General features: G+C 38.8%; 1 protein-coding gene across 2 annotated transcripts in view; it reads left to right on the top strand.

Annotated features, from left to right (window-relative positions):
- The window catches only part of LOC121519671 (unconventional myosin-IXb-like), a 47,220-nt gene that overhangs the window by 23,626 nt on the left and 8,123 nt on the right, over positions 1–15,471 (top strand). For both annotated transcript variants that reach the window (XM_041802474.1, XM_041802475.1), the window contains exons 15-34: positions 2,281–2,373; positions 2,487–2,526; positions 2,688–2,807; positions 2,995–3,075; positions 3,165–3,275; positions 3,444–3,566; positions 3,797–3,946; positions 4,843–4,988; positions 5,807–6,148; positions 6,304–6,382; positions 7,802–7,911; positions 8,012–8,091; positions 8,245–8,432; positions 10,112–10,219; positions 12,154–12,324; positions 12,470–12,511; positions 12,604–12,715; positions 12,812–12,885; positions 12,980–13,172; positions 13,571–13,699. In XM_041802474.1, coding sequence (XP_041658408.1) covers positions 2,281–2,373; positions 2,487–2,526; positions 2,688–2,807; positions 2,995–3,075; positions 3,165–3,275; positions 3,444–3,566; positions 3,797–3,946; positions 4,843–4,988; positions 5,807–6,148; positions 6,304–6,382; positions 7,802–7,911; positions 8,012–8,091; positions 8,245–8,432; positions 10,112–10,219; positions 12,154–12,324; positions 12,470–12,511; positions 12,604–12,715; positions 12,812–12,885; positions 12,980–13,172; positions 13,571–13,699 — 2,492 coding nt within the window. The remainder of the gene's footprint in view (positions 1–2,280; positions 2,374–2,486; positions 2,527–2,687; positions 2,808–2,994; positions 3,076–3,164; positions 3,276–3,443; positions 3,567–3,796; positions 3,947–4,842; positions 4,989–5,806; positions 6,149–6,303; positions 6,383–7,801; positions 7,912–8,011; positions 8,092–8,244; positions 8,433–10,111; positions 10,220–12,153; positions 12,325–12,469; positions 12,512–12,603; positions 12,716–12,811; positions 12,886–12,979; positions 13,173–13,570; positions 13,700–15,471) is intronic.

Below are 15,471 nucleotides of genomic sequence, written 5' to 3'. Positions count from 1 at the left end.
TACTATTGGTCTCCAGTTTTAGATTAATGGGTAGAGAGTTCCAAAGTTTTGCCCCTTTTACAGAAAGAGCAGACTGACAGAATGAAGTTTTGTATCTTGGGACACAACAATCACCACTGGTGGAGGATCATGTGGCCGCTCTGTGAGAGCTCTGATGCCTGCTGGCCAGTTCAGAAAACAGTAGTGACACATGATTGTTTAGACATTTAAAAAACAATTTAAGAGTACTAAAATTCATAAAATTTTCAAAGCTGAGAAGATTTTGTTTTCTTAAAATGTGGCAGTGATGCCATCTCATTGGTTTCCGGTCCATGACTTTTATTGCCTGCTTGTATATTGAGATTATGGGTTTTAATGTGGTTGGAGAAGCTTGTGACCATGATGTGATGCAATATGATAGATGAGAAAAAATCATTGCATGCATGTACAGTTTTGCACCTTGATGTGACAGGTGTCTTCTGATAAAACCGAAAGCAGTTAAGATTTGGTCCTACCTTCTTGCAGATGTACTTAACCTGACTATCAAACTTTAAGTTCTTGTCCAGGATGATGCCAAGGTACTTGACTTCATTCACTTCATCAATGATTTTATTCTTTATCCTGACCTCAAACTCATCATTTGCAGGCCTATTACGCATGGAGAAGCACATGGATACAGTTTTTTTTACATTAAGAGTTAGATGGGATAACTCAAGCCATTCATAGATGTGCAATAAGGCCTGCGTCAGATGCTCACCTGCCAGGCTGGGTGTTTTAGTGGACACGTGGATGACCGTGTCATCAGCGTACATCTGGCAGTTGATATCTGGACAGCAGCTTGGTAGGTCATTGATATACATTGTGAACAACAATGAACCAAGAACAGACCCTTGTGGTACTCCCATGCTGTTTGCTTTCATTTGTGACTTTACCCCATTGACCCTGAGACATCGCTGTCTCCCCCCCAGATATGATTTGAACCACTTCCTTGCTGCACATAACACTTTGGCTTGATTTAGTTTGCTAAGTAAGACACTGTGGTTAACGGCATCAAAAGCCTTTTTTAAATCCAAGAACACTGCTCCTACGACATTTCCTTTATCTAGAGAGGCTTTGATCTTCTCAAGCAGATAACAGTTTGCTGTTTCTGTGGAATATTTTTTTCTAAGTCCAAACTGCTGTGGATGAAGCAGTTGGTTAGACTCTAGGTGTTCTATTAATTGTTCAGCTACAATCTTCTCCAGAACTTTTGAGACTACAGGGAGGATGGCAATGGGTCTGTAATTGCTTGCTAAGTGTATCGGGCTGGCTTAAGTTGTTTTTTGTATACACTCCTAAAATTTCAGGCGGACTGCCCTTGAAATCTTGCTGAGCTGGTTTTTAACACATTAAACTCACAGTAAGAGACTATCCCTGTCGGATTGGAGGGTAACTCAGAAGGCAAGGTATGAGGTTAAAAGAAGAATGCAGAAGTGGCTGAAGACATGGCAAACTACTTGTCTGTGACCATATAATGAAACTTTCTGTCCTGCTTTTAATGCTTCCTGTTGTTTTACGCATTCTCATACTAAATAAAAAAGTGGGGAAGGGTGTAGTGCTAAACAGAAGACTTAACACAGTAGTTTCTTTATGTTTAAGATAACACAGGTTGCATGCGTAGTGTATTGTCTTCACACGATATGAGTTGAATTTTGCTTATGTTCACCAGAGCTGGAAAAAGTACACAACTACTGTACTCAAGTACAGGTACTCTGCTTAAAATTTACTTAAGTGAGAGTACTGGCCTATAAATCCACTCAAGTAGTATTTCATTTAAAGTTTACTCTAAGTGCTGAGTAGTTGAACAGTAAAACATGATTATTCACGACAAGAACAAGGTTGTTCAGGTAAAGTCACAACTCTATAATAAAGTAAAACACAGCAAAAATGATGGTGTTAATTAAACTCATATACAGTTACCTTTAAAAAGTGTGTGAATGTCTCTTTCATAAGACCTGAGAAAGATTACACACACACAAGTCTCTCATTGGAATGATGCTCTCTCACTTCAGCTATGTCCAATTTCTTACCAGCATTCAGGAACATAAAAATGAAACCAGTCCCTCCCAGTTCAGAGTCTGTGTGAGGAAAGTTTAAAGCCTACGGTCCCCTCAATCTGGTGCTAGCTGCATTCCACTGTGACTTTCTGGAATAAATGTGATGTTAGCAGGGCAATAACCTCATTAGAGTTTCAATCCACCATTAAACAAGAGCGATTAAGAGATGATGACCAATTAACTTGACAAATATTTTATGCCACAGCAACAGCCTGACTCTGGATTTCTCCTTTGATCGCTCTGATGAGCTGCCTCTTGATGTTTTTGAGGACATCTTTGCAAATTTTGAAAAGAAGAAGTAAGTGAGCTGCATGCCTTTTTTAAAAAATGTTATGGTAGTTGTTGGCTTTTCTCACTGGTTTCAATGGACGTCTGTATAATAAAGCCTAATTTTGTCTTCATTTTATACAGGAAAAGTCGAAGTGGTCGGCAGAAGCAACTCATTCCAAAGGTGAAGTGGAATTTATGTGTGTAGTGTTTTTTAAAAGCAGCACTTCTCCAAAGCTGTTTGCACATGCTGTAAGAGAGCAAGCATTAATCTTTCACGTCTCTTATTGAATCATGCATGTGTCCATCTAAATTTTACAGACTTTATTATGCTTTGCTCAACAGAACCTCATGAATTTCAACTCAATCCAACATATCGTCGGCCTGATTGCACATGACCGGACCAGTAAAGTCTTCCACCCTCACAGGACGACAAAACCGCCCACTGTCAGCACTCAGTTCCAGGTTTGTCCTCTCTCTACCTTCCTCACAGGCCGGACTTGAACCTGGGCTGCCTTTGTATACTTGTGGCAACCTAACAAACCTACAAGAACGCAGGACCACGTGCGCCTTTGAATTTTTTTTAACTGTTCCTTTTATTTTTGAAAAAGAAATTATTGCAGCCCTTACTAAGCTTATGTCTAACCTACAGGCTTCCCTCCAAAAACTGATGACAACGATCAAAAAAGCAGAGCCATTCTTTATTTTCTGTCTCCGCTCCAACACTGAGAAGGTAAAATCCTCTGTGCTGCAGCTCAATGACATGAAATGTTTCTACTGTTAAAGACAGTTCATCATTGGTGTTGTGTTTTGATCTTACAGAAGGAGCTTCACTTTGATGATAAGGTTGTGCTGCGGCAAATCAAGTACACAGGCATACTGCAGACAGTTAAGATCCAGAAGTCTGGCTACAGTGCCAAATACACTTTTAAGGTGGGCAGTCATTTCAGAAAGATGGTTATATTGTATATATGTATGTGCACAATATGTCATTTACATTTAGGAGAGTATGATGGGGAAAAAACAACTGGAACCTATCTTTACATTGAACTGACAGGAAAGCCTTTTTGCACTCATGTTGTGTTTTTCTCTCGATGACAGGAGTTTGTTGAAAAGTTCAGAGTGTTGTTGCCAAAAGGAGTCACTGCTACACCAGAGCACATAACAGAACTTCTTGTTAGGATGGAGCTGGATAAAAACACCTATCAGATAGGAAAAACACAGGTAAATATCTCTGTCACATTTAGTTTTTTCACATGGTTCCATGAGTTCAGCATAAATTAATGTATGCTATCAAAGACAACACAACACCTTCTTTGTTGAGTTTTGGTTGGATATATTCAGTAGTATTGTGGCTTTACATAAATACATGCAAACACCAAAAGTTACACAAGTAGTGCATGCACTAAAATGTTCCCAGATTTTTTTTTAAAACCTTATTTTAATCTGTTCAGGTTTTCCTGAAGGAGAAGGAGAAACAGCTGCTACAAGATGCACTAAACAAAGAAGTGATGCGTCGGATCATCATCCTGCAGCGCTGGTTCCGAGCCTGTCTGATGAGGTTACACTTTCTGCAAAAGAGAGATGCCACCATGATCATACAGGTACCATGTGTTAAATATAATCAAGGTTCCTGCAGATCCTTGAAAAGTCTTAGATAGTCTTTAATTGCACATTTGAAATTTAAGGCCATAAAAAGTCAGATTTTTACCAGTGAGAAGTCTTAAATTTTAGAAGGCACATTGACCAAGATGTGTTTTTATCCTGTCTTTGTTTTCTAGTCATACTTACACAATTTTAATCATCCTCCTCCACAAATTATTTCATAAGTATTCTCCATAATTCATGAAACCCAGACCCCTCTCATCTGACTCAATGGGATTTAAATTGATACGGTTGTGATGCACTAGTACAGTTCTCTAATATCTGGGCTACCAGGTTACTCACTTAAAAATCCTTGCAGCCCATCCTTATTTTAACAGGTCTTCCCTAGCAAAAAGTATGAATCTGCTATTTAATATTTAAACTGGTTAGAATCAGTTCAGCACACCTGCTAAAATGTGTTAATGCTAAATACCACCATACAGCATATTGATTGAATAGAGGCATTAAATGTGCTTGAAATCATCAAATTAAGGCATTTATGACTAAAACATTTCTTTTGCCACATTTGGTACCAAGCAATCTCACGCCTTTCATTTTTGATTGTATGCAGTGCAAAAAGTGGTATAAATTTTTCTCACTTCAGATCTTTAAAACATCTTAATTTTGATGTTTAAAAGCATTTAGGAACCCTGATAATATATTGTAGTAATGTGTAAGACAACTTAAAATATTCTCAAATAGTTCAAAGATGATCAGACTTCTTAACACATCACAGCTTTGACCCTTTTGGTTTGAAAGCTGAATGCCTGAAGACCAATGAATATTTCCAAGTGTTAGAACAGATAAACAACCTGCCAGAACACAAATATTAACAAGGAGTTTTGGTGTTTTCCAGAGGAGCTGGCGTGAGTTTTATGAGAAGCACAACAAAGCTGCCACAGTGATCCAGACTGCATGGAGGAGCTCCCTTAAGAAGTCAAAGCACCCACATGAGAATGAGGCTGACAAGCAGACGTGTAGAGCACGGCCTGGACGAGACAAGTAACCAAACCTCTGAAGTTACTCTGCTCGCTTTATACAAACTGGATAGACTTTCACTTTTGTAAGATTTTTTTAAAAAGACACATGAATGATTTAGGAATATGATACATTCTCTGTCCTGCAGCCGAATCAAAGAGAAGATGGAAAATTGTGGATTATTGTGCAACATGTATGTGTTTCATCCCTCTAATCCAAGTGAATTGCAGTTCTTAGAAAAGCTTTGGTTATTATCACTGGCTGATAGTGTGTTTATTTAAAGGCCTGGATTGATAGTGGGCTGGTCTTTAGAAAAATAAATGTCATATAATACTGCAAAGGCATTTAACAAAAACATTTATTGGTTGATACAGCATTCAAGCACATGCTGCATGACTGACCTTTATCAAAAACATGCACTTAACAACGATTGCTTACATTTGAAGTTACTCTTTAAGTGGGTGTGTTGTACAGTTTTAAAAGTTCTTTGTGGACAAGGGATGTTCTTTTTGCAGCATGTTAATGTGTTCAGATGTATGTTTAAAACAGGCTTGAATTTTGTTTTTAAATCACTGTAATGAAGATAGATGGTGAAATGAACAGCTTAGCACATAAAAAAGCATCCCAGTGCTCTCTGGTGGTCAAATATTATACTGCATATTGGAAGCTTGCAAGAAGTTTCTGCAATAAGCTACAACAGGTTAATGTCCATCCAGGTTTTAACTGCTTATTGTGTTGTATCTCTTGTTGAGTTTACTTTAGGTGCACACAGGTAAACTTTGAATTGATGCAGATGGATTCTGAAACCATCATACCTGTCTAATGAAATGATTCTCTCACAGCGTGGCCAAAAAAGAGTTGAAGAGACAGAGTAAAGTGGAGCTCAGCCCCAGCAGAATCCAGCAGTCCGACCCGGTCAACGGCCAGTCTGCACAGAGAGACGGGATCAGGGAGAAACGAGAGGGCAGAGGCTCCCCTCCCCTTCTGAACAGACCCCTTTCCCTCCCGCTGGACCCCAAAGTTGGCAGTGATGACCCGTCCACCAGCCCGTCTAAGTCCAGCTCGCTGCAGCGCTACACAGACATGGGGGGCATCAAGGAGAAAGCCGAAAGGTGGCGGGAAAAACAGAGCGATGAGTCAAGTCCAGAAATACATCGACGAGACAACACCAAAGAAGGATTTCAGTAAGAATTCAAATTCTTTCTCCACAAATGATTTGTTAGAATCTCTCCTAGAACTTCTATTTAAAGATTTTTTTTTCTTTTTCCCTACCTATCAGAGCAATGTCATCAAAAGATTGAGTTTTATGACTCTACTGTTATTTTCTTTGGTTCCTCAGGGGCATAAAGTCCAGGTCTGTTGATGAACTTTCAAAGATCAGCTCGTCAGGCTCTGACAGCTCCCCCTCCAATAGTGAGGTAAAGTTTGCTAGTATTCTACAATGAAAGGGATTGTTTGTACATCAACATCTTGAGTTGTTAATCCTTTCTCAGTTTACTTTCTTTATTGTTACTCGTGTCCTGTAAAACAAGGAATGTTGGCTAAGGCATTTCAGAGTACATCCTCAAAAGTAAGATCCTCAAACGTGAGCCAAAGAAAGCCTTCCAGTCTATGCTTATCACCTTTCCTGGCTCAATTAGGTAAGAGTGCGTCTCCGTAAGCTGCCCAAACGCAAGCGGCGCTTAGCCTATGCTCGCAGTGGTTTGATGATGAACCTTGGCGGTTCCAAGGAGAGCGAGTACTGGAGCTTTCCGCTTCCTCCGATCAGCCCCAATGTGTCAAATCTGAAGAGCTCAGCCAGTAGCATGGATGTCCGGGACCTCAAAAGTCAGGTCAAGGTACTGACCGAAGAGACATGTCGACGTCTACGGCATTCCGCTGCATGCAGGTTTTGCATGAGCACGCCCCAAACTTACTGAAGGTTTCATTGTTCTGGATTTTCTTATTTCTGCTTTGCAGCTCAGGAGAAAAAAATGAGCTGCAGCTTGGGGGAAAACTACAAGGAAATACGAAAGCACATTTCCAAAGCTCATTTTTTTTAAATCTTTTTTGTTTCATCAAATAAACCATTGGTCTGCAGGTTCAGTGTCATGTTACCACAGCAAATGTCCATTTGACTGCAGTTATTTTAGTTTTTTGCTTCATTTATGTTCTTTTGATTGTGTTTCCAATTCAAAATCACTAAATACAATCCAACAAATTCACTTTAAACTGAAAAAAGTGGTGATTGTTTGATCTATTACATCATAGAAACACAAGTAATTTACTTCTTTTTAACTAGCTTCATCCACACATTAACTAAATCTGTAATTAAATCAGAGTTGTCCAACTGTTTTAAAATCCCTAAATAAATTATGATATCAATCATAACTTGAAAAGACAACAATCAACACATGTTGAAATATCTATATCAAGCCAGTCACATCTAATAATGAACATTTTAACATGGGGAAAATAATCTAGAAATTTCTAAATTAAATCTCACCGGCCTGTCTGGGTAACAGATATTCATAACATACTGACAAAGTGTCATTAATGTTTCGACTAACTTTGGTCGTACTAACTGAAGCAAAAAAGGTCAAGTTCAGCTGGTGGCAGGTGACAGTGAAGCTTTGCATGAGGAGTAAAAGCGGTGAAGGACTACCATCGTTGTGTCAATTATTTATTTTGTTTATGTGACTCATTTTGGTGGTGGAGCAGCTGCTGCAGGAGGACATGGTGGGGGAGATGCTGTTAACTCTGGATAATTTTGGTTTTCCTGTTCAATTCCTTTTTAAAGTGACATTAACTGATATTATACTGTGATTTAAGAACATGTTTATATTTTCATTTTGTAGAGGACAGCAGCAGAGCCCGATGGGTCAAGGTTCAGTCTTCCACTCAGAAGCGGCAATGATGACTCGGGGCAACAGGAATCGAACCAGTCACCACTCACAACGCCTGAGAGGTGAACTCTGTCACTTGAAATGCTGTTAAAACAGAAATTGTGAAAAATACCGGTATATGATTCACTGCTGCATGGAATCAATACTGTGTGTCTTTTGTAGGATTTGGTTTCTTGGCAGATTCCTAAAGAAGCGTGGGCCCAAGTTTTCCCCCAGCAGTGAACCTCCATCAGACAAAAACCGTAAGCAGAACAATTTCTTTTGAGGCATTTATGCCTTTATGGATAGGACAGTGGATAGAGTAGGAACTGTGAGAGAAAGGAGGGAATGACAGATGTTACAATAAAGTAGGAAGTATCTGGTTTGAATAAAGGTTTCCTTTTTTCCTTTAACAGCAATCACATTGGCCAGCTACACTCCTCATCCCTACCACATGCCCAAACAGGACAATGACAGGGTGAGCCGAAACCCAACCATTCGAATAAGCAGGGCCACACGGGTGATGCAGTGGAACGTGTCTCTGGACCGCGAGATCACCACCACCAAAGAGCTTCGAAACCTGGATGAATTTCTGGGAAATCAGGTGAGACCATTACCTGATAAAGGGAATGTGGAGCCAAGCAGGTTGACAACTTGGGTGTTATTTATAGCACTTCATGTCTTGACCCACATTTGGCTCTGTAGTTGTGCTGTTTTTGCTGTGTTGTTGTGTACTGTTGCCTTGTTCTTTTAGTAAAATCTGTAATCTCATGGAAGTATGACATTTCAACTATTTAAATACATTACTGAGTCTGCTATCAAGGATGAGACCATAAGGGGGGTTAGATGGTTATGACAAAAGAGAAGGTTTATCAAAAGTTTTAAAACTTGGGTACTTTAAGTTACCACATTTTTCAAAAACAATAAAAACGTATTAATGACCATAGTAACCAAAAGGACTGAAGCTTTAAGAAAACACAGAACTTAAATCTTAAACGTAAAGCTGCAATGAAAGATAAACAAGAGAGAAAGGGTCAGTGTATTTTTCCGGACAATGTTTTTTTAATTTAAAGGTGCAGTGTGTAATATTTAGCCTATTAGCATTTAGCAAAACAAGCTTGGTTAAAATGAAACATAACATTTATAAGTAGATTGATCTAAATTAGTGTTGACATCTGATAACACATTTTTTAAATTTATGTTTTAAATTAACTCAGAATAAGCCTTTTATTCATACATAGAGAGGGTCCCCTCCAAGGACGCTGCCATCTTGGATTTTTTCATTTTGCCTGTTTCTATGGCACCATAGAAGGAACCAAATAACAGTTAAGCATGTATTGATTTGTAAACTTCACTGGTTCCCGCAGTTATCACCAGAGAAATGAGCATCACACTCCAGAATTGACTGTTAGATGTTGATAGTCCCAATTTTACACACTGCACCTTTAAAACGAGAAATCTAAAATCTAGAAAAAAGCAGTTTCTTTTAGAACTTATGTGTTTGTTGCCATGGTATTGGGGGAGGAATCATAACCATTTGACTTTTGCTAGTGTAGTATAATTTATTCAATCTTCCATGCATTCATTTATTTACTTATTTACAGAGCTAGGCAGTTAGTTGGATTGTTGGATAGATGGGTAATACTTTTTAAAATCGGCACAGTGCACACTAATGAACATTACGTTATAAATATGCCAGATTTTAGCCGTGTTAATGTTCATCTGTAGTCCCCTAGCAGGTTAATGGTACACAACTTTACAAATGGCTATAAAAACTTGCAAAGGCAGGTGGCACAATGACAAGAAGAAAACAAACAAACAAAGGGGGAAGACAAAAAAATGTAAGTATATAAAAAGAAACTATAATTGGAAAGAACTGAATATTGATAGAATATTAGTGACAAAAAAATTCAAAATGATTTACATCCTTTTTGAGGAGTGTTTTAATGATTAACCACATTGTTCCATAACTCAGTGCTTAATTTAAACATTTTACACTAATTTAAAAAGTATTTTTGTCCTATTTCTATTATACATTTTGTCTGAGATCTTTAGTTTTTGTAAATTCAAGGAAGCTCTATAAGATATGAAAAACTAATTCATCTTTTTCAGAACAATTCTATATTATTGTGTTATACTGAAAGCAAGAAGGTACAACAGCATAAGCCACATAATTGTCTCTTGTTGTATCCATACCATTGACTTTTGCGTTGGGGACTCCTCTATCTTTTGTCTGTTAAGGGAAATTATGTGTTTTCGTAACTTTCGAGTCTTTGTTGTCAGGTGAATGAGCTGAGATCAAGAATCAAAGAGTTGTCACCGACAGAGAGCATCTTCCTCACAGCCACCATGCAGTTCAGAGAGACCATCAAAGGCATGTACTCTGTCCAGGTCAGTGTTAAATTTGTCAGCTATTTTCAATTTTAGTCTTAGTTTTAGTTTTTAGATGAAAAATCTTTTAGTTTTGGTCACATTTTAGTCATTTCTACCCTTTTTAGTTTAGTCTAGTTTTAGTTGACAGAAATCAAAAATGTTTTGGTCTAGTTTTAGTCCATAAAAAGTTCTCACATTTTAGTCTTTACTTTTAGCCCCAGCACTTATTTTCTTGCCTGATTCTGGAACCAAATCATGGTAGTCTGTTCTATGCACTCTGCTAAACCTTGGGTCCCTGCTTTCTACTGCTGCGAGACAAAATAAACTTAAAACAAAAAGTAAGGCAATTTGTGTTTTGTACATTATTTCTTTGTTGTAATTTATTTTATTATTATATTATTTCATATTATTTCTTTGTTCTTCTCGGTAATAAATCTTATACCGTTGGAAAGCCTGTTTATTACCCTTTTAAATGGTGCCATATTTGTAAGGATCATGCATTTGTGGGATGAGCAGCAGAGCTGAGTATGTGGGTTGCGCCACTGAAAAACATGCCAAATCTTCTCTGCCAATGCCAAACAGCTGATTCTGCCATTGACTCTTGTTCGGTGTTTGGTGGATTGGATTATTGAAGTTTGAAGAAGCAAGACATATTGATAATTTAACAAACTGGAGCCTCAGCAGTGTGTGGTAGCACCATACACAGCCACAACAGCCTGGCACCTCCTCCTCATGCTGGTCACCAGCCTGGTCACACACTGCTGTAGGATGGCATTCCATTCTTCAACCAGCTTTTGTCGCAAGTCAGCCAACGTGGTTGTGTTGGTCATTCTGGCACGAACAGCACACCCAAGCTGATCCCACAAGTGTTCAGAGGGGTCAAGGCCCAGGACTGCCAGCAGGCCATTCCATCCTCTCCACTCCCAAACTCTGGAGGTAGTCTCTGAAAAACCCTGCTCTGTGGGGGCGAGTGTTGTCATCTTGGAGGATAGAGTTCTTGCTGACAGGGTGTAAAAACAGTATTCTTGGGGTGTTGTCTTCTTGGGATGCCCACTTTGCGGCCTGTCTCTGAAATTCCCCATTATATGGAACTTGGCCTTCAGTTTGGAGATGGTTCTAGGATTCACTCCAAACAATGCTGCATCTTGGTTTTGCGGAACACCAGCTTGAAGTTGCCCAACCAACGGGCCCTATCCAGATCAGTCAAACGTGGCATGCCGATTCTTGGAGCAGACGTCTACTGACCACTGTAGTAGGGCCCATGCTCACAGGTGCTACCAATCAGGCACCTGATTGGCAGCACCTGGGGGTACCAGAAGCTCAAATCAATAGTCAGTAGCAACACCAAAATAAACTTTGGCATTGGCAGAGATTTTGCACATTTTTCATGGCACGACCCACATACTCAGCTCTGCTGCTCATCCCACAAATGCATGATCCTTACAAATGTGGCATCATGTAAAAGGGAAATAAACAGGCTTTCCAATGGTATAAAATATATTACCAAGAAGCATTGTTACAACAAAGAAATAATGTACCAAACACAAATTGCCTTACTTCTTGTTTCAAGTTTAGATACAGCTGCATTGTTTTTGACAGATTTACCAACAGTGGAGAAATATCATGGATTTTGAATGTCCAATGAAGACTTAATTACATTTTTGTCTAGTTTTAGTCATCTTGAGTTTTAGTCATCACAGATCTATTTTTGTTAGTGTTAGTCTAGTTTTTGTCATGGAAAAAAGGCTGTCTGTGAACATTTTTAGTCATAGTTTTAGTTGACGGAATTAAGACTGGTCCAGGTCAGTCCAGCTTTGTTTCCAATATAATGTCTGTCTAGCTGCAAAACATGAAAGGATCGGCCTTGTTTTTCTGAAGTTTTATGTTGTTTTATATGTATCAATATCAGCTATTACACATTGCATGCTTTTCATGACGCTTTGTGACCATAGAAGCCCAAAATTGGCTACAAAGATCTGATGAAGGGCTACCACAACAAAGTGAACACACTGGCAGGGTCCAAGCAGAAGTCTGAAGTGTCGCTGGTAGTCAACTTGTTTCAGTCTGTGCTCGACGGTTTCATCAGGGGCCAGCTCAAACGAGCCGAGTCTGAGCCAACTAAGGTACATTTGAGATTTCCAGCTGATCAGTCGAGCTTGTTGATATAAACTATTATTAGTCAAATGTTATTTTGTACATTGTCCCCGGGAAAAATAAGCTTCATAAACTAACTAACTGACTCTTGTATCTCTTTATGACTTTTCTCAGACAACAAAGACTGGGAAAAAAAGAAGGAAAAAGGACAAATGTGTAAGTATTTTATCTTTACCTGGATTTTTTGTATGTTTTTTGTCCTCCTCATGAGTTAATCGTCCCCGTGTGTGTACATACTCTCACCGCAGCCCAACAGTCCTTTGGATCACCTGTTCAGCACTTACCAAGTCAACATTATGCAGTCATGTGACCTGTGTGGTTCCTACATCTGGGGGATGGAGAAAGCCTACATGTGTAGTGGTGAGTTTGCATGTAATATGCACATGGAACAGCATACGGAGAAAAGGAAAACAAAACCAGCTTTAATGTAATCTCTGCCTTTTTTTTTAATTCAAGCTTGCAAGTTAATATGTCACAAGAAATGTCTGAGCAAAATTATCACAGACTGCTCAACACGATGTGCCAGACAGGTAGGAAACAAGTGTGACTGAATAACCCTGAATTAAACCAGACTCCCTGCCTCTTAATCTTTCATGTAAACATGTCTTGTCTTTGTTGTGATAGGATGACAGCATACCAGGCTCGCTTCACTTCGGGGTGCAGGTGTGCGTCCTCACTAGTAAAGCCAACCCTGTCCCCAAGGTGGTGGAGCTGCTGCTGATGCATGTGGAGCTGAATGGCCTCTATACGGAGGGCATTTACCGTAAATCAGGCTCAGCTTGCCGAGCCAGGGAGCTCCACCAGATTCTGCAGACAAGTAAGAAAAATCTTAAATCAACAGCTTAGACTTTCAGAACATTAATTTTATTTCCGGATCAAAACAAATTCAACCCTTAGTTTGGTTTTAGAACAAGGACAACCACAGTTAAAGAAAAAATATCTGTTTGTTGGATTAAATTGTTTAACAGTCAATCCTGCTTCACCTTCCTATTTATTATAAAGGCTGATTTAAGGACATTTAGGAATACTTACTTTCAACTTAACAGCTTTGAACATCTGATAACTTGTCTGCTTTATTTGAAAAAATATGTTTTCAAGGATCATAAAACTCTTCCACATCAGTATTTTTATTTTCTTCAGGTTATGTGAAACTCAAATGTATTTTATTAAATGAAAGAAGTATTACATTTCAGATTTTTTTTTCTTTGCCATCAGGTCCTGATACGGCAAGTTTAGAAAACTACCCAATCCACACCATCACAGGTTTGGTTAAACGTTGGCTAAGAGAGCTGCCAGACCCCCTCATGACCTTCTCCCTCTACAACGACTTTCTACATGCAGTGGGTGAGTAAATACTGGTAGTATCTTCATTTTTATGTGTCAAGGCCAGCTTAGACTACAAAGATTAAGCCAGATTTTGGCACACTGACAACATCGCAGCTCATCAAACCTCAAACCTGAGGTGATTATGAGTATTGGGAACGACACATGGTCTTGTAATGTGACTTAGTTAACAACACATCCAAGATGCGCCACAACCATGATTCAACAAGACTAGCATGTCAGAATTTTTCCATCGTTGTCCTCTAGTTTGACACCCTCAATTACACAAATCACCAATAGTAGAGCATTTTTTCTTGTCTTCATATCATCATTTACCAGAGTGACATTAAAAAAAGCCTCTTCTTTTTCTCTCTCTGGGGATTTATGTGTAAATACAGCAATTTACTTGACATTTTATCACATCCATATGTCAAGTTCTATTTGAAGGAGAGCTGATCCATATTGTCCTCCTCCTGATACATCAGAAAGGGTCTATAATTGTTTCTTGTTTTGTTTTGTTTCTTCTTGTTGGAATAAAAGGCCGCTAGCATCACATAGAGCACTTATATGATTCTCTCTCTTTGACCCAACGACCTGTGAACTCACACAGTCACTGAAGCAGTGGTGACATCAGTAACAATGAGCGGTCAGGATCATAATTGTAGCGTAGCCAGGCTGGCAGCCAAGATGGGACAAGAGACTCGTCACGCAGTCTGACATGGAACCATTGTGAAAGACCAAAAGAATCTCATTGTCCAAGGCGGCCTCATAGAAATAATAAAAGTGCATAAGTTTCCACCAATCAAAGCATAAAAGAGAGCAAATACATGTTACCAACGATTACCTCTGACTATGGGGCTACTCAAAACTCAAATGCTACTGGCATGAATAACACAAGTATTTACAAACTGCTTTTCAAATCTTGATTCCACTAGATGTTTAGACAATGTATTTTGGTGGAGTTGCATTAAATATCCAATCTACAGCAGACAAATATTTGATGAGAATATAACTTATGGGAGGAAAGAAAGCCCTGACCAGGAAGTGGTCACAACACGAAGCTCCAGCTCTTCAAGACTGGTTAAAAACTGTTCATAACATTTACATCATGGAGGGCATATCATTTTCTATAAAGCTACAGTCAGAGAAATTCAAGGGCCTGTGGTCCAAATGGGTCTGATACATTTCTTCACAGGGGCCAGACTTGCTCTGACTGTTTTGATCTATTGCCATCTATACTGGACTACCAAAAGTTATTAATGTGATAAATGAATAAGTTTGGCATCCTCTGTTTGGATGTTTATGGTTTGTTCAAGTAAAATAAAAAGGAGAAATTAATAGGAAGAAATTTTGTCGCACAGGACTGTTTTTCTTGTATATTGTATTCACTGTTTATCTGTTGTATTTTGTGTGTGTGTATATGTGTGTGTGTGTGTGTGTGTACTTTGTTTTGGATTCTAGATTATGTTTGATCCTCCTGATCAGAATAAAGTTTTTTTAAAAAGAAGCAAGCAAAAATAATTTGAAAAAATTAATAGATGCTTGGTTTAAGCCAGATTAAAAACTTTCTAAAAGGCTTGTCTTAAGGACTAAATTAATGAGTATGTTCATATTAGGCTGTGGCTTGTTCAGCTCAGTGACAAATGCAAGAATGAAGCTGTTTTTGTTACACTTTGTTCTGCACTTGGCAGTGTACATCAACACAACTGTGCCTGAGCCAAGTAGAATATTATAAAAAAGACCAACCTGTTGCATTATGTTATAATCTTTCATCTGTCCCGTGTGTTCTTAGG

The sequence above is a fragment of the Cheilinus undulatus genome, linkage group 13, assembly GCF_018320785.1.
Source record: "Cheilinus undulatus linkage group 13, ASM1832078v1, whole genome shotgun sequence".
In the NCBI taxonomy this organism is placed as follows: domain Eukaryota; kingdom Metazoa; phylum Chordata; class Actinopteri; order Labriformes; family Labridae; genus Cheilinus; species Cheilinus undulatus.
This window is presented reverse-complemented; position numbering and strand designations above follow the sequence as displayed.